The sequence below is a fragment of the Brachyistius frenatus genome, unplaced genomic scaffold, assembly GCF_029030835.1.
Source record: "Brachyistius frenatus isolate BFR_SWC_R1_liver_20210118 unplaced genomic scaffold, ASM2903083v1 Contig_207, whole genome shotgun sequence".
NCBI classification, from domain to species: domain Eukaryota; kingdom Metazoa; phylum Chordata; class Actinopteri; family Embiotocidae; genus Brachyistius; species Brachyistius frenatus.
Window position 1 is genome coordinate 617330 of NW_027210806.1, and position 23137 is coordinate 640466.

Below are 23137 nucleotides of genomic sequence, written 5' to 3' on the forward strand. Positions count from 1 at the left end.
CACTACTTCACGCCTTTTTATTTCTACCCTCCAGACAAATCAGTCATTACAATTATTACAAATCTGACTTTCCAGTGTATTTGTTTGAGAGAAGTTCAACATCCTGCCAGCTCTGGTTTAGGTCTGAGTTTCTTTGACTGGCAGACTTCACTGGCAGGTGTGTTTATTTTCTGTAATGATGATAAACAACATGCAGACAAGCAGCTGAAATACTTTTGTTGGACTTTGGAGTAAATTGCTGCTTCACCAGCATGACAGTCACATTTGCCAGTGTTTTCTTCAGTCTCTTCTAACGACATGTACTGTACTAGTCAACCTCATACAAGAAAAACAAAACAAAAATTGTCCAGTATTTAAATGATATGTGGACTTTTGTTATGGAAATAATGTCTCCACATAAATTAAAGTTATTTCACGCCTGTAAATAGCTTTTTTTTTTTTTTTTTAAAAAGAGTTAATTCCTCACTAGTTTCCATCAATATTAAAACCAATGTGTAACGTCGTTATTGGAGGTTGTAACGAGGCATTATTTAAATTGGTCTTGATGTATTTTCTGTCGGCAGAAGTCTGGCTCGTCTGTCTGGCTCGCGTTAAAGGCGACGCGTCGCTGTCTGCTGCTGCAGGGACCCGATGGGAAGAACATTTCAGAAAAATGCTCCTCAAACTTCGGCGCCTGGACAAGCCGGCAGGACGCGGTGCCCTCCGCTCGGTCAGACACTGGACTCGTGAAGGCCGCCGCGTCGACTGAGAGAAAAGGGTGAGTTTGAAATGTCGGCGAGCGAGGAGGCTCGTTTCGGTCGCAGGCAGCCGTGAGGGTTAGCTTAGCGGGCTAACGTCACATCTGTACCGGAGTCGCTCTCAAACTGAACGTGTCGGTGAACATGTCCACATCTGGCTTCATTTTATTGGAGCATTTTATTAGTTTTATATCTATGAACAGATCGGCTTTTTATTTATTTATTTTTTTTTATTTTTTTTTGTAGCTTCTCACCATCAAAAAGTGTGTTTGTACTCCAGCTGTTGATTTTTTTTTTTTTTTTTTTTTTCCTCTCACGCGCTAATCCCAGAAACAAAGTGGGATTATCACGTCCTGCGGTGATGTGGACATTTTCTGTCCATCACTTTTACAAATGGAGGAGGCTCCGCAGAGACGTGCTTGCTTTAGCTCTCTCTCTAAAATAATAATAATAATAATAAATAAAAAGTGTGAAAGGACTCTGTTGATGAGCTTCTGCAACTGCCGTCCAGTTCAGATGCGTTCAGGGACTCCGTGATGTAAACCTTCTGCCGCGTGACAGACAGCAGACATTAAATGCATCTTGTTAAGCTGCAAAATGTGCATCGTGTGCAGCGTGTCGCTGCTGTCAGAGCCGCATGCAGCTGCACAAAGACGCCGCGATCCGACCGAGAGGTTTCCAATCACCGAGGGCTGTCTCGTTCACGACCGTCTCAAGTGGGACTAATTTGCAGTGCATTCTGGGTAAATTAGAAATCTGAAGTGACGGAAGAGGCATTAGGATGCTTTATTGAAGTAAAAGTACCACTACAGCAATGTAAAAATACTCCAATGCAAGTAAATGTAGTTAAAGTATTTAAGTAAAAGTCCCTCTGACTCGCATTTTGTTATATATGATGGCATTAGATTATTATATTGAAGCAGCAGCAGGTTTTCTGAGCTGGTTTGAACTTCTTTATATCCAGTTTTATCTGTTTTCAGCTTCTGGACTTTGATTTTTTTTTCTGGGATATTAGGTCATATGAACATTTATTAAAATGAAACCTTGTGAGGAGTTTAGAGGAAATAAATCACTATTTGGTGGAGATGTTAACAGTTTACAGACATGAGATGTGACCCCGACTACACACTGTCCGGTTTAATCTGTAATAATGTGTATTTTAAAAGCTTGTTATAATATCCATTGTGTCAAATGTTCATCCTAAACATAGCTGTAGCTGTCCAATAAATGTAGAGTAGAAAGTGCAGTGTATCCCCCTGAAATGTACAGCAGAGAGTACATTATTATCACGCCTAAAAATACACTTCATTTTGACAGTTTGAAGTGTCATGTTGACGGGTAAATGTTATTATTTCACATCCGGATATTAAAATTACAGCTTTATCTTTGTCTGGAAAGACAAACAACAAGTTATTAATTTAATTTGACCACTGGACTGGAGAATTTCATGTATTTCTGAGTGCCAGTGAAAAACTAATGTATGTGTACTTATCGCTCAGGTTTTGTGGGAAATGTTTTTGAGTGGTGTCGATTCAACTTAGGAGTCACTTCTGAATTTGCTGTTGGAATTATTTCGTATTTTATACATACAGAGAAAAGTTCTTAATGTTTTATAACATCATATTTACATTAGAAGGTAGAGTGAATATATTACAATCACAGAGACATTCATCTCTGAAAAAATGATCATTACCATGAATCATAACTGGATGTAAAAAAAAATTGGACTGTTGGTCTGATAAAACACGACATTTAAATATGGGGGGGGGAAGTGTTGTTTTTTTTATATTGAATGAACAATTGACAGATCAATGGTCATGGAAATAATTTTTTTTTTTTTTTTTTTTTGCAGCGTCCTTATAAATTTTTTCTAACAAAAACAACCTTGTGACATTAATGAAGGTGCGATTTGTTGCCAAGTCGTTTCTTTACGCTGCATTCGTTTTAGCCACTAAATAAACTGGTAATTGTCTATTTAGTTGACAATGAATGTTGTTTTTTGAAAATATCATTCGTATTGTTTACGACAAAACATTTAACGGTAATTTAAGTATGTTTTATATCCGAATTTTTTCCCAAACCGCATGAGGAGTGCAGTCATGTGACATTTCATACCTAAACAGATGTTGTTATTTTCATAAAATATGAATTTATCTGACATTCCCACATCAAACTCTGGATGCACAAAGTCAATATTAACGAACGAGGAAGGAATACCGCGGTGGAGGCACTTCAACTTTATCCAGAAACATAATTGAACCACCTTGTTAGGGAGTCCTAAACGTTTCTCTGCCACCCAGATGCAGGCGCTGCCGATGGAAGTGGGAAGCAGCAGCGGCGGCGGCAGCAGCCCGGCCGGCTCGGAGGTGCAGGTGTGCTTCCCCAGCGCTCAGACCTCGGTGCTGGACAGCCTCAACCGGCAGAGGGAGGACGGCCGGCTCTGCGACCTCTCCATCCACGTCCAGGGACAAGTGTTCAAGGCCCACCGCTGCGTCCTGGCCGCGTCCTCGCCCTACTTCCACGACCAGGTGGGTGCAGATCCCACGTTTCCTGAATCAGTATGAAGGAAGTCTTTAAAAGAGTCACATTTATGCAACCTGTCGTACAAGCAACTTAAACTAGCAGTTAAAGTGGATTTTATCAGCACTGAAGAGGAGGAGCTGTTAAACATTTGGGCCTTATGAGAGCTTAATATGTAGAATGAATAAAACTGATAATTCAAAGTGAGACAGGAGATGAGAATAATCTTTAGGGCTCACGGACGTTTTAGTCGATGGTCAAAGATATTTACTGGAACCAAAAAGATGAGAACACGGAGAGCGAAGCTTCAATCACTGCTGGTTCATCATCAAATGTAGTTTATATCTACTGTAAAACTTGTAATTAATTTGTTTAATATTCTGGTGTGTAATCAGAAGCTTTTACGCGTTTCCTCCAAGTTTATCACGTATTTCTTCGTCTTAAGTTTTGGACTCTCGAGAGTTTAAACCCATCAGTTTATTATTTCTAAGTAAGAAAACAGATCAAACAGAAAAGTTAGAGCTTCACAGAAATGATGTGAATTGCATCCAGTTTAATGAGACACAAAAAATGGTAAATTATGCTTAGTGTTCTTTAATTATTCTTTTCAAGAGAGCCGTTCTCGTCTGCCAAAGATTGACTCAGTGAAAGTTGGTGGGAGGTTGTATCGGACCTCGATTATGAATCCGAGCGGCTGGCAGGCAGATAAATTGGTCTGCAGAGGCCTGAAATGAACTAATATCTGGATTGTGACCAGTAGGTTTATTTTCCACCATGATGAGAGACGTGTGAAGAGAGAGAGACGACACATGATTTAGGAAGTTACAGAGCTATCCTGTGACACGCTGCCCTCCACCTGCCTCCAGGTTCTGCTGAAGAACATGTCCACCGTCTCCATCCCGGCGGTCATGGACCCGCTGGCGTTTGAGAGCGTGCTGAGCTGCGCCTACACCGGTCAGCTCCGGATGCTGCGCGACGACATCGTCAACTACCTGACGGTGGGCAGCGTCCTGCAGATGTGGCACATCGTGGACAAGTGCACCGAGCTGCTGAAGGAGGGCCGAGCTGCGGCGGCCGGAGGGAGCCGGGCGGGAGGCGGCGGCGGCGGGCAGGACGGAGCGAGCGTGAGCGGGGGGTCGGCCAACGCCGGGTGCAGCAGCAGCAACGGCGACGGCGGAGCAGGCGGCGGCGGCGATGGAGCCGGCGGTCACGGTGGAGTCAGTCAGGTCCAGGCTGTGGAGTCCAACGAGCCCCAGCGAGCCCCCCATCCTCCCAGCCGGCCGTCGGTCAGCGAGAGCCAGTCGCCCAGCAGCACCAACTACTTCAGCCCCCGGGACGGGAGCAGCTTCGGGGGGAGTGGCGCAGCCGCAGCCGGGGCCTCGGCGGATGGAGGCGGGGCTAGCAACACCCCCAGCTACTGCACTCCGTCCGGAGGAGAGGAAGCCTTCCTCATCGAGGAAGAGGAGGACGAGGAAATGGAGGAGGAAGAGGTGTTGTACCACCATAGGAAGAGAGGAAGAGCCGTGGGCAGCGGGAGGAGGAAGAAAACGAGCTCGGTGTCAGAGCAGGAAGTCGGAGTCAGCGACAGCTTCGGCGTGTCTTCTTATCAGGTGAGGAAGGAAACACCTTTAGTTCATCTGAAAATCTTTTATTTTGGGAAAAGTAGGTTCCTATTTTCATAAAGCTAATTTTATTCTGAAAAACCACTTTGTTTTCATGTTTTTGTCCATCGATAATAATGTTGTCGCTGTTGTTGAGTAAATCTGATGTAATCTTCATGGACAGAACATTGTTTTCTTTGGTCATAAAGGACGACAGACTTAAAGAAGAAACTAAAGTCGGTTTGATTTCAATTTTTCGGTTTGGTTTTCCAATTGCAGATATAAAAACCTGACAGATGTTACATGAAAGGAGATTATTATTTAGTCCTCAGAACGATTTGATTGTCCATCGTTTGCCGTCATGTCGAGTTTCTGAAAATACAAAGTTTACACCGAACAGCAAACAGAAGTTTTTTTCATTTTCTGTTCATGACGTGAAATATCTCGACTCGAAGGACGGCGAGGACTCGGCTCTGCCGCTGCAGAAGCGTCCCACCTACAGCCAGCCCAGCATCATGCCCCGCAAACAGTGGGTGGTGGTGAAAACCGAGCGCTCGGAGGACGACGACCTCATCGTCGTGTCGGGGGAGGAGGGGGGAGACGACGAGGAGGACGAAGACGAGAGGGAGATGGAGCTGGCCCGAGAGAGGGAGAGAAGCAACTTCAACATCTCCAACGTCCGGAGCCTTTCGGCCGAGCTGGGAGGCCGAGCGGAGAGCGACATGGACTCACAGGTGAGCTCAAACCCGCTGAGTCAGACCTGCTGGGAGATGGTGCTGTGGTTTTATAAGACCACTAGAGGGCGCCAAAGATGCACATTTTAAGACACAAGATAAGATAAGACTTTATTAATCCTGCAGTGGGGAAATCTAGTTGTCACAACATCTTAAAGAATACAGGTAGGAAAAAAAAACACACACAGAAAGACCAAATTACAAATACACATGCAATAAAAAAACAAATAGAATAAAAAAGACCATTTTTAGAGAACCGTAAAAAACAATGTAGAAATACACACACACAAGCTATATACACTAAATAAATAAATACATCTTGATGTGTACATAGAAATGTAAAGAAAAACAGATCAGTTTTGCACGTAGGTGATAAAAAAATATAAAAAAATATATGTTAATTTGAACAAAACCTGATATCTTGTATATTGCACAGAAAAGGACCTGCACCTGCCACTTTACACCGTCAGCACACAAAGCAGTCCAACCTGAGCAGCTTCCTTCTGCAGGTGAAGCACAAATCTGAACGCCTCATCAACGTCCAAAGAAAACCTTTTCTAGATTCATGCACTTTCCTCTAATGCTTTGAATTTTTGCAGATTGTCCCCAAAAAAATATCTAAAACCCAGTAAATAGTTTCTTCGAGTAGCCTCAAAGACCCAGAAACCCGTCTGTCCCTGTCTGTCTGTCTGTAGCTGGACTACTGCCAGTCTTCAGAGGACTACCTCAAGTTTGAAGGCAGCCTGATGGACCAGACGTTAGCCCAGCACCTTCACGACAGCGCTGCGGGTCAGAGCCAGAACACTAACCGGGCCGTTTCGGCGCTGCTGGGCCAGGTCCAGTCTGCAGCCACGGCCCGGGCGCAGCTCTTCCCCCTGGACATGCAGGGGAACCAGATCCTCCTCTACAGCCAGGCCTCCGGACTCTCCCTGGACGGCGCCGCGCCCTCCCTGGGGATGGCCGGCGGGATGATCGGAGGAGCCTCCTTCAAAGGTCCCGGCCTGGAGCACGGCGCCGTGCACCTGTCGGCGCCGGGCGCTCTGGGCGGCGACGGCGGCGACAGCGGAGGGGTCGGAGGTGGAAGCGGCGGCGCGGGAGGTTCGGGGAAGGTGTTCATGTGCCACTGCGGTAAGACCTTCACCCACAAAAGCATGAGGGACCGGCACATTAACATGCACCTGGACCTGCGGCCCTTCCACTGCCCCGTCTGCGCCAAGAAGTTCAAGATGAAGCATCACCTCACGGAGCACATGAAGACGCACACGGGCCTCAAGCCGTACGACTGCCTCGGCTGCGGCAAGAAGTTCATGTGGCGCGACAGCTTCATGCGGCACCGCTCGCACTGCGAGAGGCGCGGCGGGCCGGGCGAGCTCGGCGAGGGCGGGAGCGCCGGCGACGGAGGGAGGCGAGGCGGAGGCGAGGACGGGCCCGATCTGATCGCCTCCCCTCACCTCCTCCTGTCCGCGGCGGAGGGAGGACAGGGCGGCATTCTGGGAGGAGCGACGAGGGGAGGCGTGTCGGTTTCGGCGCCGCATCTTTCAGCCGGTGTTCTGTCGCCGCAGCACGCCGGCGTCTCCGGCGGCAACAGCGCGAGTCACGTCGGCGCCGGGGGACTGCTGGGGGTCGTCTCTCAGAGTCCGGGTCAGGGGGCGGGGATGTTCGGCGGCCTCGGGTTGGGTCGAAGCGTCTGCGACGACAACGCGTGCGAAGTCGGTGCCAACGACGGCAGCGTGACTTAAAAAGAAACCCGCGTGTTTCGCATCCGACGGGCGTCTCTCGGAGCAAACAGTCGTGGCTTCTGGTTCCTGCTGCTGCTTTTCAAACAATCTTGTGAACTCCGAGGAGGCGCGGTGCCGCTCTGAAACACGCCAGCGTTTACAGAGAGAGCGCAGTTTGTTCGAGAGCGAGGTCGACGAAGCCGAGGCTCCCGTTGGACACGCAGCCCGAAGGCGTTTCCATGCCAACAGGACGTTGAGAATCCAGTCGACTGACGAGGCGGGAGGTTTCTGAGACTCGCCTCCGAAACGTGGCCTCGGCTTAAAAAAAAAAAAAAAAAAAAAGGACCTTTTCTGTGTCTGAGTAAGCTATTGTTGGAAATATCTGAGATGTTTATTTTTCGGGGGGTTTTGTGGAAGAACGTGCGTGAGAGGAAACCAAAAATGAAAAAGACACATTATCGTATCAGTAGTAGTAGAAAAATGGCTGTTCTTAAAAGGCTGTGATTTTTCTGCAGTATTGTGTTGTGACATATTGCTGTAATTGGATTAAAAAAAAACACACAAAAAAAAAACACAAATCTGCCAGATTAATGAGGAAAAGATGGCCGACTAAGAAAAAAAGGATCCACAGTTGCAGATGAGTGTTTTTTTTTTTTTTTCCCGCTCCCTCGGCAGCAGCGGCTTCATCTTTTCCGGCGTCGGTGTCGCGGACTCACCTGTCAGCGCGGCCGTCTTGTTTGTTCGCTGCTCGCTGCTCGCGGTTACGGTTCACAATCACTGAACTTCACCACGTGTATAACGGGGAGAGATTTTTACCAGACGGGAAAACTTGTCAGTCTTCTGGCTGCTGATTTCTTCGACGTAAACGGAAAACGCTTCGGCAGCAGAACTTCTCCTCTGGAGGCTAATTTATAGCTTTTGCTGCTGCGTTTTACTTTGTTGTTTTGCAGAGTTTCTGCGATTTATGGAATATATTATTATTATTATTATTATTATTATCAATGTAAATATATAGAAATATATGTCATTTACTCATCGGACCGGGAAGAAACTTTAGACATGCTGTGGTGCCGTCTGGTCTGCTTCGTAGAGGAAGTCTGTGAAAGTGTTTTCTACTGGGTTTGCGGGAGAAAAAAACAAATCGTCTTAACCTGCAACACATCTGTTCAGTAACGTTCAGCATCACAGACGTCTTATCTAAACTCTAAATGGTAGATTTTAATATAGTTATGGACTCAAATGGGGAAAAAAAGTGAACCTCATTTTTTAGTAGCTGTTACGCACACGAAGGCCTTTTTGTTTTGATATTTAGTTTTTAAGTATGTTTCTTTTTCACCAGCTTTCATATTATTTTTACTGTTTTATTTGGGGTTTTTTCTTGCAATAATTTTGAAAGCATCATTGAGTCAAACATGTCCTGACCTCCCAAAGGTTTCCAACTGTTGAGAGAGTTTTTTTTAGGATTTCAATAATCAAACAGACCATCCTGCACCTTTGTGCATAAATTTGCATATTAATGAGGGGGGGGAAACTGACTTCCCCAAAAATTGCTGTCACTCCTCTCACAAAGTTCAAATTCATACGACGTGTGAAGCATGCAGAGACGAACATGTCAGAACAAAAACATCTTCGCTGATTAATGAGCTGATTGGTTTAGTTCATTCTTCACACCTCCACTCGTGTTTCTGAAGGGAAGACGATCTGATTCGACTTCAGTGTGTCTTGCTGCATAAATTAGCATATAAATGATGTTCAGAAACCTCCTTTAACATTCTGGATGACTTTGAGCACACGTGTTGTTTTGTTTTGGACATTATGGCGATCCAAGTGCCTCTTATTCTTTAGTTCTGTTTTGGTTTTGGGTTCGTTAAGTCCCGCAGGTGAGCGTGGTCATTTTCCAGGAACTTATTAAAGAAAGGTTAAAAGGTCATTTTCTGAGAGATTAGGATTTCAGGATGAGGAAAGTCCAGTCAGCAAGATTTTCTTCTTCTATGAAAAAGTAAAAAACGGATGTATCAAACATTGCAGAGGAAATAAATACAAAATCCATTTTTTATTTTGAGCAAAAATGTTACTTATTGTAACACTTCTAATTGGTCAGAAAACTATTCAAGTAAATATAGTATTGTTAAATTGTTTAAATAGTTTTTCTAAGTACCTTAAGTTAAAGCTGATGAACCAAACTAAATGATCCGTCCGTGTTTTTACCTGCTGAATAAATATTCGGGGAGAGCCTGCGGTTGCATTATTAGCGCCACGTTACTTTTGGGAGTTCAGGACAACAAAATAAAAACGAACGTTGTCTCGAGACACGGATCGGTTTGCTCACAGAAATGTAACCTCACGGTCTCGAGCTCTCCGCTGAACACCAACACCACGTTCTGCTCTGCTGTGGTTATAATGCAGCATTAGTTAATGTAATATCAGTGCTGTGTGATGCGTTTAGGGACCATACTGTTACTACTGAGAAGACACGCTGACAGATGGACCGTAGAAATACTTTTCTGCCTTATGGGTTTGTTTTTGTCATCTTGCCAACATGTGTGAAAGTCCCACGTTACCAAAAAGGTTCTCGACGGCACGTTGAGCTTCACGTCGTTCACTAATTATCTCTGAAATAATCTGATCTGAAAAGGGACGCAAAATAGGTCGTGCTGATGTTCGTTTCATAAAATTGTATCAGAAAAAGGATGTTTTAAAACGTATTGTGTTGTAAGGAGTTCCAATAACATGCCGTTTATAAAACAGCATAAATGTCCGTACATCATTTTTAACTGCAGGTCACCATAGCAACAATAGTGATGCTTTACACTGCTAATACCAGATTCTTATTTTTTTTTTATTTAATGTTTGATCACGTCGTGGGACTGCAGATTGTCCACAAGGGGGAGCTGTTCAGTCGTTGTGCATGTTTGATGGAGTATTACGGCCACATTGAGGAAAAACTATTAGAGCAGTTAAGATTTGTTTTTTATTTTGCATTTTGACAATAAAGTTGAAATCCGGAGAGAAAAAAAAATCTCAAAACTGTCCAGAATAAAATTTTAATTATATTTCAAGAATGAAAACAAAATGTCTCGAAGAATTATATGTGCAGAGCAAGTAGTTTGATTTATTCTCAGAAGTCTGATTCGTATCTTTAAATTTTATTCTGGAAATATAATTTCAGTTTAATTCTCGACTTTTTCCTGGAGAGCAAAAAAAACCCGTTAAACCCATTTTTGTGTTCCTAATCCTCCATCGTAGTGAATCTCATACCGAGGTACACCAAGTAAAAAAAGAAAAAGAAAAACTGAGATGAAACAAATATTGGTGTTATTTTCGATGTGAATCGAGCAGCTTCTGCCCCGTTTCTCATCGGTGGGTGTTTTCTTTCAGGAGGTGTGCCCCCTTGTGGTCAGTGCTGGTACTGTCATTAACAGGCTGCGGTCACGTGATCACCGTGTGTGTTTATGAAGATATGTAGCTACATTGGTGTGTTTAAGCGTAGCGCAGTTAGCGGCGGAATAATTATCACATCGGAGGTTCTGCATCCGTTACAGATGTTTCACGGCTGCGGTTATGTCGAGCAAAGAGATGTTAACGTTTTACCTTCTGTGAAGGCTCAGTTTTATATGCAGGTTTGGAGCTCGGTCTCAGCGAAAGGACTGCGTGTGATTTAGTGATCTGTGAAGCCGGCGTTTCCTCCGTGACTCGGCTTCGGTTGCGTTCGTGGGTAATTTTCTGTTTTGTTTGGTTTTGTTTTGTTTTGTTTTTCCACCGCAGAGGAAACGCCGGACGGGTGCGTGAGCAGAATATGTGAGAGGTTTGTCCACCGCTGGTCGAGGCCCTTTTTCTTAAAGGAGCTGTGTGCAGGATTTATGGGCATCTAGTGGCGAGGGAGCAGATTGCAACTAACTGAACGACCAGAGTTTTGGTTTGACCCTTCAGGGCTGCTGTAGGAACATGACGGGCTCCGTGGATGTGATACGTTTATTTTAAGGGGAATGAAAACAACAACGATTCTTAGTTTAAAAGGATTTTTCACAAACGAAAACATGATTATAAATTGCATATTGTATTTCTCCTAAATCCTACACACTGAGCCGTTGTGGAGTTCAACACATCTGACATGTGAACACAACTTTCCCTGAGTGAATGTAAGTGAGCAACATTTACTGTGAAGGTTTCATTATCAACAGAGAAGGCTCGAACAGAAATGTGAGAATCGGTCCCGACTTCTTAAACCAGAATCTTTCCCACCGAATCAATTCTGTAAACTGAAACAGGAAGCTCAGTCAATAAAAAACGATGTAGGTGCAGCATTTAGACACGACTGCAGCAGAGTTACAGTTAAATAATTATAGTTTGTGGCAATTAAAATCCCTTAAATATTCAATAAAACCTCCACACATGGTTTCTGAAGTGTTTATTTGAAGGAAAGTGTGAATAGAAAAAGGACGTCATTTAATTTTCTTGAATCATCTCCACAATCCTAAAAAAAAAAGAAAGACAGAAGAAATTGACTCCAGACCAAAAGTGTTTCACATTTCAACTCATTGTGTGTTCGAGGGTCCAAATCAGCCTTTCGGTTCAAAATGCCTTTTAAGTACTCGTAATTCAAACCTCCAAACTCCACCGACGTCACGTCCGACTGCAGCGAGCGAAGAGACGAGCTCCACATTCCTTTATCCAGAGAAGTAAAACTAAAAACTAAAAAAAAGTTGCTGCTGAAAACTCGACTGAAGTGTTTTTATTTTTGTACATGACACAACGTGTTACGTCTTACGTGTCCTCGGATTGACCAGCTGATTGTTGAACAGTGAATACAGAAAATTACATTTGTAAATCCTGAGTGTTACTAAATAATGTAATAAAACTACAGTACATCAATATTCACCTCTGCTATATGTATCAGAATAATTCATGATTAATAAATTATTTGGTGCAAATAACAGACTTCTGTATTTGTGTTGTTTGTATGCTGGAAAAACGATTTTAAAATCCTTTTGCTGAGTTTTAAAGGCTCTTCGTGGTCTTTTGGAATTATCGTAATTTCTTAATGGAATTTTATTTATTTCATGTATTTATTTAATTGTATTTCATTTTATTTCATTTTTTAAATTTTATTTTTTTGTAGTTATATTTCATTTAACTTTTTTAGTGAATTTTACTGATTTTTTTTTTAGGACAATTTTTTTTGATATTTTATTATGTTTTATTAGTTGGCATAAGAATACACTTTATTATAGTATTTTATTGAACTCCTTCCTCTGCTGCTTAGGATGTTTTTTTCCAGAAGTCATGAGCAGCCAGTCGATAACACCAAATAAAACATAAAACTGCTGGTGCAGCATTTCCTGCAGTTTTGTAGCTTCATGAGTCTCATAAACTTTATTAAGATCCTGCATCACTAGAACTCATCAGGAAATTTAAAAAAAATGTTTAAAGGGGTTTGATGTGTTTCAGATTAATAACTAACTAAAAGATTTAAACAACTTCAATGAAGCAAAGCCAAACCTTTCCCAGCAGGAAGTCCACAGGATGTTTCATGGTTTAATGAAACCGAGCCTTCGTTAATTCCACCTGTGATTTTCTGCACAACAAGAAGTCTGAATGTCTGCGGTGAGAAACTGTTGAGAACACTGCAGCGGATGTTAATACTTTTATTTTGTGATGCAGCTACACAAAAAACCAAGCCGCTAGAAAAGGCGTCAACTCCTCTTTTTCTCTCCAAACATCACCGCTGAGGTAAGATCTCCGTTCCTTTCATTTAAAATCTGTGAACAGACGGTGGAAAAACTCACATTTATTTTTTTATTTTAATTTTAGAAGAGCTTTTCTTTGGGTCACGTGGTGGCCAACAGTGTTGGGAAGATTACTGACTGTCAAACTTTAAAAGTTCTTCAGCATAATTTGGACATTTTGATTTTAAAGCAAAACCACCAAAACAAATCTGAAATATTGAAATCGCAGCCGACTGCGTGGAATAATTTTTTTCCCCAGAGCTTCAAGCAAAGGCTGCGTTCAGGTCGACTCCCTGCTGAGCGATGACGAGTCTAAATAAATATCTCTTCGTCTTGTCTGGCCGACCTCCCTCTGCGTGTTTGCTTAGAGAAATGCGGTTGATTTGATTGGCCGGTGAGAGGCGGAGCAAATTCAAAGTAGAGCACCAATAAAAAATTTAAAAAACGAGGCTGAAGGCATTTAAAAGGAGACAGAAGTCATCACTGCAGACAAAAGATGCAAAACAATTAATTTAATATTCTACACGTAAAGTTTTTAAAAGATGAACCTGCTGAGACTTTTAATGGTGAACAAATAAAATGAATCTACAAACATTTCATTCACACGGTTTTCAATACACGCAAGTACAAACTTTAGCCACACGGAGGCCGTTTATAACAAAAACTATTTATTTTATTATCAAAATTGAGAAAGAAAAGAATTCACAGTGAATGATGGATCACTCCTCTGCATAAACGAGGCCAGACAGGTCGTATAGCAAAGATAACCACATTCGGGGTCTACGATGTCGGAGCCCTGAAAAGAGCGTTTACCCCAAAGTACCGCGTCACCTGCGAGGTACCAGAGTTCGGGAGCAGAAAAAAACTAAAACGGGGGTTTGATAAAAAGATCAAACGGGACATCCATCACCGCACCGAGTGTTCAGTTACACAAGGAACAACCAGGAAACTCATAGAGGCGTTACAACAACAAAATAAATCATCAAATGCTGGAAGTGCAACTCTGGCCAAAAAATACTATTTTAAATACGGCAGTGAAGCAGAAATTTGAAGTTGAACGGCCAAATTCATCTGAATGTCCAGTGTATCAACAGCAGGGGAAGAAAATGACTATTTGTGCGATTAAAACTTGTATTTTCTTCCTTAAATCTTCGTTAAAATGACAGGATTGCTTAAGACGTTTTAAGGCGTTGAGGATCTTTTAAACGGGCTCAAATGAAAATCTGGTGTTTGTTTGGAAGTCGTCCTGTGGCGAGTTTCCATGTAGTTATCTGGGAACAAGCAGAGTTCATTAAAATAGAAATTTGTTCGGAGGGCAAACAAAAGAACAAAACACACACAAAAGAGGAAGAATTCCAATTCTTTTTTTGTCTTCCATGATCTGTGCTGCGTTCGAGGACATCGCACTCAAAACGCATCATAAATACAAACAGCGAGTAAAACGACGCCAGCTCAAACGTTTCGCTTTTATATAGAAAAGAAAAGAAAAAGACAAAAAAAAAAATCCTAATATAAAAATGTAAACAAACTGGCCGCCGTCTGCACAGTTCATGTTATCAGGCACTGGTTCTTCACTCGAGCACGCTAACGAAAGATCAGGATTCGAGTCCGGGGACAATCATCCGAGGAGACGAGTTTTTAGCTCCGAGTTCAGAGCAGAAAACAACAACAACAACAAAAAAAAACGTCTTTAATGCTAACAGCAGCCGACAGCGACGTCAGACGCCAGGCTGTCACTTCCTGTTTGGAGGGTTCCTGTTCCTGCCGGCTTAACTATCAAAGTTACAAGTCCTTCACAGAAACTGGTGTCCTTGGCTTTTGATAGGTAGAACGTAACTATGAGCGTCACAGTCGTCCCTCCACAGCCGTGATCGGCTCTTCTGTTTAAAACAAAACAAAAAAAAACTATCAACTCTTTAAATTGTAATTTATTTGAGCACCTTGACAATCCTGAATTAAAAAAAAAAAAAAAACATTCAGCTTTTCTGCTTTTTTAGTTGCCGGCGGCGGCGGGCAGGTGGGGGGGAGGGCGGGGTGTGGGTGGAAGAGTCTGAGTGAGGTCAAAGGTCATTCTGAGTCTGACAGGACGATGATCTCGTCTGGGTCACACTGGGTCGCCACGTTGACCTGCAAACACAAACAGTGACACGGTTACACAACAAAAATCAGGTTGAGTTTCCCTTTTCATTTCTGGGAGAACAATCGGAGGCGTCCTGCCGTTAAAGGACTTTGCTCTCTATGAACTGGGGTTGACAACATGTACTTGGTATCATTTTTTGAAGGACTTTTGTCCAATCAGATCTTGCTGTTCAATTCGAAGATTTGACGATTGGTTTATTTTTTTCATTTCATATCAACTATCTGGAAATCCTAATAATCTGCAGCTCGCTCTCCCCGTGACGTCTCCTGACGTCTGAAAACCCACCTGCTGCCATCCGGACCAGGTCTGTTCACTTTAGAGGCAGGTTTCCATCTGCAGCGTCACATGACCTGAGCTACAAATACCCTGTAACGTAATCCATCAGCCTGTTTCCTCACACCTTGTTTTTTTTGGGGGGCGGAGTCGACTGAGAGCTGCTGACCAGTTCCTGGGTGGGAGTGTCGGCTCGGGTGGACTCCGCCTCCTGCGGAGAGTTGCAGCTAAAAACGCCCATGTCCAGAGGGATGTCCACCTCACTGAGGAGGAGGAGGAGGAACCGGGGAGAGGATGCAGCAGTAGAGGTAAAAACAAAAGAGAAAAGTGTCAATAATAAATTCATCCAGAGAAAGATTGTAGTTAATTCAATAACATTTTCTAATGTATGTAATTTCACATTAAGTTTAAAGAAGTGGGATCTCAAATCTGGAGTGTTCGTACATTAAAAACAGAATAAATATACAGATCTCCCCTCCCACCCCCTCTCCTCCTCCTCCTCCTCCTCCTCACCTGTCATGGATGATGATGTGCTTCGCATTGCGAGAGTTCCCTGATGTCATCTCCTCCCTCTTCCTCTTCCGGCTCCTCGTCACTTTGGGGCTCGGCGGCGGCGACGTGCCGTTGGTCGTCTGCGTGTAACATTTCTCCACGATGATGGTGGGCGACAGCGGCAGCGGCTCCCCGTTGGCTGCTCTCGGGGGCTCGTCCGCCGGGTCCGTGGTGGCGTCGCTGGTGCTCACGAGAGGCGGCGAGACCTGACTGGAGGAGTCCACGGGCCCCGCCAGGTCGCCGTTGGACAGCGGCCGCTCGTGGTCGGTCTGCGTGGGCTCCGATTGGCTGGGGCTGTCTCTGGGGGAGGGGATGTCCGACCCGGGAGAAACGTGGGACTTGCTTTCGTCAGAAATGGGACTGAGTCCACTCGTGACGGGCTCCTCTTCGTCTTTCACGCTTCCCTCCTCGCCGGCAGAAACGCTGCCCGTCTGGTCGTCCGTCTGATCCTCCTTGTTGGCGCCTTCGCTCGCTCGATCCGCCTCGTTACCGTCGTACTTCCCGTTCTCGTTCTCGTCCTCATCCTCGTCCTCGTTCTCGTCCTCGTCCTCGTCTGCAGGAAGAAGTGATTTCATGCAATTAAATCTTCTCTTCAAAAAAAACAAAACCCACATGCAAACAGTGAGAGAATCCCAACACGGCAAAAATGAAAACATTTAACACAGAAGATAAAAATGAAACGTCTCCAAATGATGTTTCAGAGGTACGAGTGCAACGCTGGTTGAAAGAGCCCGTTCAGCAGTTTGACTCCCGGCTGGTGGTTTTGCCGAGTCGCCTTCTTCGGAGCGGTTTGCTGCTCGACTGCGGCGCCAGAAATGTCCTTTTATTTGAATTGGGCTCATGTGAAAGTGAAATTAAATCACTTGGCGGTCACCTTTTTTTTTTTTTTTAAATGAAAGTTAACAAATATTAAACGTGTCACGATTATCTGCCTGCTCTCCGGGACACACACGTCCATATTATTATTATTAATAATAATATTAATAATAATAATAATAATAATAATATTGCACAACCTCGGGTCGTCAGCAACACACGTTTGTGGAGATGTGTGAAGGACAAACAGACGGACGGCTCCAGAAAACCATGAAAACATCTGACCTGGACCGTCCTGCTGGGTGCTGGCCTGGATCTCCTCCTCGATGTCCGGGTCTGACGATTCGTCTTCCTCGTCATCCTCGTCATCCTCCTCTTCCTCCTCCGCCACTCCGTTCACCTCTTTAGCGCCCGCTTCCTTTTCTGTCTTGTGGCCCTGAAGTGAACAAACAGAACATCTGCTGTGAAGACTGAAAACACGCGAACCGTCACGTCTCCGTGTGAAAACCCTGCGTTCACCTCTTTGTCTTTGTCTCTCTCCATCCGCCTGCGTCGCTCCTGGTCCTCGGTGTCGTCCTGTCTGACGGCGTACTTGGTGATGACCTCCTCCAGGCGGGACAGAGACACCTCCCTGTTGGAACGCAGCTTCCGCAGCAGCGATTGGTCCATCAGCGCCGGGTCTGTGGCTTCACGGGCAGCGGGAGGGAGGACAGAGTGAGAACAGCGGGTGAAACGGCAAATATCGAATACAAAAAAAAGGTCGTTTTCTCAGTGTCGTTCAGGGACACGAGTCCTGTTGAAGTCCCTGAATAAAAGGTATAAACACGCTATTTAAAAATCACACAGAGCAGCATTATGTCGGCTTTGTTTGGTTCAGTTTAAAAAAAGAAAAGCTGGAGTAACTACGGAAAAGTAGCAATGGAGACTAAAAATGAATGTCAGGTAAGATGTGTAAAAAAACAGAAAGACAAAACTTTCTCTGACCGAAGTTGTAATTTAGACACTAAAACAGTAAAAAAAATCTTGTTATCTATTCACAAAGAATTGAATCCCTGAAAGCTGGAAAACATTTTCTCTGTCCCTCGTTTTTGTTGTCAGAAACTTTGACCCCCTTTGACCCACGCCGGCCTGCATCTCTCTCCTCCTACCAGGCTTGTAGGCGTCGGTGAGGTGCGAGCCGAAGTTGTAGACGAGGTCGAGGTGGCGTCGCTCCTGCATGCGGCTCCCCGTCTCGCTGAAGGCCTCCTTGGCGATCTCATTCAGCTGCTTCCTGCTCAGGCACAGGTTGTGGCGCTCGTTGGCACGCAGCACCTGCTGGAGGATGTCCGGGTAATCCGGAGGGTTCCTGTGGGCCTCGGGACTGTTGATGAAACGCTCGACCTGACGGGCAGCAGGGATAGCCGTTCAACTTCCACACAGAAAACTGGAAAAGCTTCTTTAACTGGAGTCCATTTGACCTCCCACAACTACGGCTAGTGTCAGATAACTCTCACAATCACGCAGTTTTATCAGATGATTAATTGTCATACAAATTGTATAGTTGCTTATTTTATTCCACTATTACAACGTAAGCTAAATTAAAGGTTAAAGAGGGAGCCGATTGTTGGCTGTAGATGCTATTTGGAGGCTCGTTGGATAGTAGAGGTTCCAGATGAAACAGTAGGTGGCGCTAATGTACCACCCGTCCCATTAAATCAAAGCAGAAGAAGATGACGGCATTTAAAGCGCGTCAGCCAAACCTCAAGCGACGTGGGAGCTGCGATGAAAACGTGACATTTCTGCTTTTTTTCTTTCTTTTAACTGCTCTTACAGAAGTGAACGGAAATTATTGATGCCAGAAAAATGATGCCAGATAATTGCGGTCCGATCAGGTGATTATGTAATATCTGTCGTTTTGGGTTTTGTACCGCGCTCCGAGTGGTTTTGAAAACCGTGACGACAAACAATCCACAGACGCGTCAAATCCTGCTGACAGTCACAATGATCTGGTGTCGTGATTTTACACTCCAACGTCGTTTGGGAGGATAACTGAAGGTAAAACGCCAAAAGGTGACTCGGCAGCAGGCGGCTCACCCTCCTGTTGATCTCCGGATATCGAGTGCTCGTGTAGCCGATTTTCTGCTCGATGACTCGTCCCGTCACGATGTGGCAGCCTTTCAGTTCACACAGCTTTTCATAAATCTTCATAATCTGAAAAAAAAAAAAAAAAAAAGAGAATATGAGGGAGGAATCGAGACGAGCCGTCACACATCTTAACTTGTAAACCAGCAGAGCCCCGGACGGACCTTCCTCTTCAGCTTGTGCTCCTGGATGTAGAGCGAGTCCTCGGCTCCCAGGTCGTCCAGACTCAGCTCCGACCGCTGCAGGCGGCAGATCTCGTCGTTGTACACCTTCAGCAGGTTCTCCAGGTACGCAATCTGAGAGGCGGTAGGGGGACAGGTGACGGGTCAAAAGGGGCGGAGCCAATCTACTGGCTGCTTTATTAAAGTTCTTTATTTATTTATTTTTACTCTTTTGCTCTCTAATGTGGAAAAACACGTTATAAATAATCTTCCATACAAATCCCATTTTATTGATTATGAGAGTTATAAAGTTTTTTTTGGCCAAAACACCAACCTGTTTCCTGGATGCCCTCTTGGCTTTTCTCTCCGTCGCGTCGTCGCCCTGCAGCCCCGAGGTGGAGGCTCCCTCCTCCTCCCCTCCTCCTCCCTCCTCATCCGTCTTCCCTTTAGTCTTGTCTTTGCTTTTGAGCCCCGCGGAGGTAGATCGGAGAGGACTGGACGTCGAGGTAGAGGGCCCCGGCTCGACCCTGATGAGGGACGGCCTCTTCTTGGTGGCGTGCTGCTTGAGCACCGTGCACAGTTCGTTGATGTAGACGAAGGTTTTGGAGAGGTTGGCCTGAGCCCGGGTCAGACAGCGGCCCAGGGTGTTCCTGAACTCCACGGACGACAGGTAGTCCGGGCAGGCCTTGGTGTGCTTGGTCTGCAGGAAGGTCAACACCTCGGGGCAGTCCTTGGTGAGAGAGGAGCAGTGCTCCACAAACTGGAGGGCAGAGAAAACAGACCAAGCAGGATAAAAGATCAACAAGGAGGGAGACGAGGTGACGAAGGTGGAACAACGAGAAGTTTACAGCCTTTATGTTTTATTATTATGTCAATATAATGACATTTTTTTGATCCACCCGAGATATCAACTATTCAGAAAATGCTCTTTCAACAACCAGAGATGGTGTGTGGTGTGTGGGAGAGGGAACGGTCGCTTGTTATTGAGAATGAGACATATTCCGCGAAAAAGATATCTATTTGTACCGAGCGGTAACCAGCGGTAACGTCACATTACATTTCATTTAGCTGACGCTTTTATCCAAAGCGACTTACAACATACCGATGGGACACCTTCGGGAGCAACTTAGGGTTCAGTGTCTTGCTCAAGGACACTTGGGCATGTGGGCAGGAGGAGCTGGGGACCGAAACACCAACCTTCTGGTTAGTGTTCAACCCAGTCTACCGACTGAGCTACAGCCTCCCTCTCAGGGCCACAGAGAGACAGACGGAAACAAAGACCATTCACACTCAGTCACACCTGAGGGAAACTTCTAGAACCACCATTTTTGGATGTTGGGAGGAAGCCGGAGAACCCGGAGAGAACCCACGCAAGAACAGGGAGAACATGGAAACTCCGCACAGAAAGGCCCAGGACCGGATTCGAACCCGGAACCTTTTTGCTGTGAGGCAACAATGCTAACCACTGCACCCGTTTGTTTGTGAACGTTGTGAAGCCTCCAGTTCAGATTTTGGCCGGCGCCATCTTTGCCAGTTGGGAGCGGCTTGGAACAGGAAGTGACCATATTTGGACGAGCTGGGGGAGGAGCCACCGGTGGATCTGACTGACCTGATTGGAAACCTGACGATGCTACGTCCCGCCCACCGATAGCTGTAACCTGACTGCACCACAGGCCTGTCAATCAAACAACTCCCCCCTCCCCCAAAAAAAGAAAAACATGTCTTTTTGAGGCTTATTTTCTAAATAATGACTTTGGACCTGACGTGTGCATCTGTCTGACGTTGAACCATCATCATGCATGCCGAGCCTTTTCATACGAGCTCACCTCGGTGAACAACTTCTGATTCTCTGCCTGCAGAACATGCGTGGGCGTCTTCGCTGAGGCGAAAGGCGACTGGGTGATGTGGGTGGGCGCCGCCTGCTGAGCTTTGAGTGACGACACATTTTTGGCTGGAGGCGCGGAGGACGAGGCGGAGGCAGAGCAGGAGGGCTGAGGACTCTCCTCTTCGTCGTCATCAAGGACTATGATCTTATCTGCCATCGAGGCGGGAGCCACCGCCATCCAAAAGGTTGGTTGTTTTCTGTCGGCAGAAAAACACAAACGGAGGTAAAGTCGATCAGCGATGTCACACAAGCAACTGAAACCAAAAGATGTCATGATATCAAACTCCAGAGCTGCAGTTGTTTATTGAAATCTTTAAACTGGATGATGAACACCATCAATGACAGATTAAAAATCCTATTGTGGTTCTCAACTGTCAATTTATTTACTTTTTTTTCCATGTCATGTTCATCATATCTAAACTGTCCGACTTTAATTTGCAAAAACGGAAACTAAGCAGACTTTAAATCATCTGAAAAAAAAACAAAAAAAACAAAGAACCAGAGATAATATTTGTCAGTGAAGTTCAATATAAACCGAGGAGTGATCAAATAGCGCCGGTTTTTTGTTGTTGTATATTTTTCAACATTGTTGCCGATAACAACACTCGGATTATAATTATTTTTCTAATAATAACAATATTTTGAAGTCAGAGAAAAACATCGCGTCCGATCGAAGATCTGGTAAGAAATATTTTAAATAAATAAATTGACCTGGCAATATGATGCCGGCTTTTGATGTGTGGCACCAGAGAGCGTGAAGTTCAACGCTCAAGGGTGAACTCGTAAATTCCTCAAAAGAAAAGCATGAACAGAAACAACACGCTTGTCACATTTTGTCGATTGATCTGCAGCAACTGGTTTTTAATCAGTTTTCAAGCAGGATAATTGAATGTTTTCTTATTCCAGTTGATCTTTTTCGTGACAGCAGCAGCAGCAATTTATTTTTGATGTATTTATTCATAATCCCCTGAACAGAAACCTGAACGTCTGAGAGTCTATTATTGACTGCAAGCGATCACAACATCCTTCCTTTTCCTTTTGGGAACTTGTAATCAGCATTTCCATTATTTTTTTTTCCATCATCGATGATCAGTTGAACCACTGGTGAAAGTAGCCGTTGGAGGCAGCCGTCATCACCACAGCGGGCTCCCGGCTCTGCGTCCCACGTTTGCCGCAGCAGGAGCACAGAAACACGCTCAGCTCGTGAATCTGATGCTTCATCCACAGAAAGCGCTTTAACTTCCGTCTGATGTCTGAACAGCTCGGTGAAACTAAACAGTGGCCGCAGCCAAATAAAACACGACACGTTACATTCAGCAAGTTTGACAAAAGATGACTACAAGTGAGGAGGGGTTGCAGACGTCGCGACACGCTCGCACATACTGACCTCTTGTTTACGAGCTGTTTGACGTGACAACAAAGGACGTTAACGCTCCGCCACGATGCATGTTTAAACTCTCAGTTAGCTTCCGTTAGCACCGCGTCGCTAGTTAGCATTGTGATTCTAAGTGAGGAGATAACGAATCAGGACGAAGCCCAACATGTTCTTTTTAAGTACTCGTCGATCTCATCAAACTAATCCCGGATAACCGAGAGAATCGTGTTTTTAAACCTGAGTCTCTGTTGACCAAAACAATGCTCCGTCAACTTAGCTACGCTGTCGACTGGAGAGCGTAAATATACCCGCTAAAGTCCCGTTAGCATCAATGCCTCTGATTGGTTCACGGATGACGTCCAGTAACCTCGCTGGCCATTGGACGACTGACCAACGACGAATTCAGCACTTCCTCTGCTAAGGTCATGTGATTTCCTGTCAGCAGCGGAGGTCCACCATTTTGTCTGCAACCAGATCCCGTTTCCTTGAGCGTCGTGACAAAATAAAACAACAACGTAAAATCACCGTAAAGAATAAAAAAATTTAAATTTTAAAATTTAAATAAATCCTGAATCTTAAACAAAATTATTTTCATACCCTGAGAGATTTTACCAGTTTACCCATTTTTAAATCTCATATGTATGTATATATGTATTATTATTACTAATAAGTCTTTGGGGGTTGCTTCCAATCTCAAACACATTTTTACCATAAATATAACTATTTCCAGGTTATTTTGGACAATGTGGAGCACCAGCATGTTTAAAAGGAGCACTAT

At 44.6% G+C, this 23137-nt stretch overlaps 2 protein-coding genes across 2 annotated transcripts; one reads left to right on the top strand and one right to left on the bottom strand.

Moving 5' to 3' along the window:
* Positions 1 to 553: 553 nt before the first annotated feature.
* zbtb22b (zinc finger and BTB domain containing 22b) lies at positions 554 to 10325 on the top strand. Its single transcript, XM_069719126.1, has 5 exons — positions 554 to 757; positions 3038 to 3265; positions 4124 to 4867; positions 5314 to 5592; positions 6288 to 10325. Exons 2-5 carry the CDS (start codon positions 3038 to 3040, stop codon positions 7329 to 7331), a joined length of 2295 nt encoding a protein of 764 aa, XP_069575227.1. The 5' UTR covers positions 554 to 757; the 3' UTR covers positions 7332 to 10325.
* Positions 10326 to 13528: 3203 nt separating this feature from the next.
* On the bottom strand, positions 13529 to 22674 carry daxx (death-domain associated protein). The gene is made up of 11 exons (XM_069719124.1): positions 22372 to 22674; positions 20926 to 21181; positions 19434 to 19859; positions 19103 to 19234; positions 18891 to 19007; positions 17966 to 18197; positions 17337 to 17503; positions 17103 to 17253; positions 15963 to 16554; positions 15577 to 15712; positions 13529 to 15163 (listed from the first exon to the last, which is right to left on the bottom strand). Exons 2-11 carry the CDS (start codon positions 21160 to 21162, stop codon positions 15104 to 15106), a joined length of 2250 nt encoding a protein of 749 aa, XP_069575225.1. The 5' UTR covers positions 21163 to 21181; positions 22372 to 22674; the 3' UTR covers positions 13529 to 15103.
* Positions 22675 to 23137: the final 463 nt, after the last annotated feature.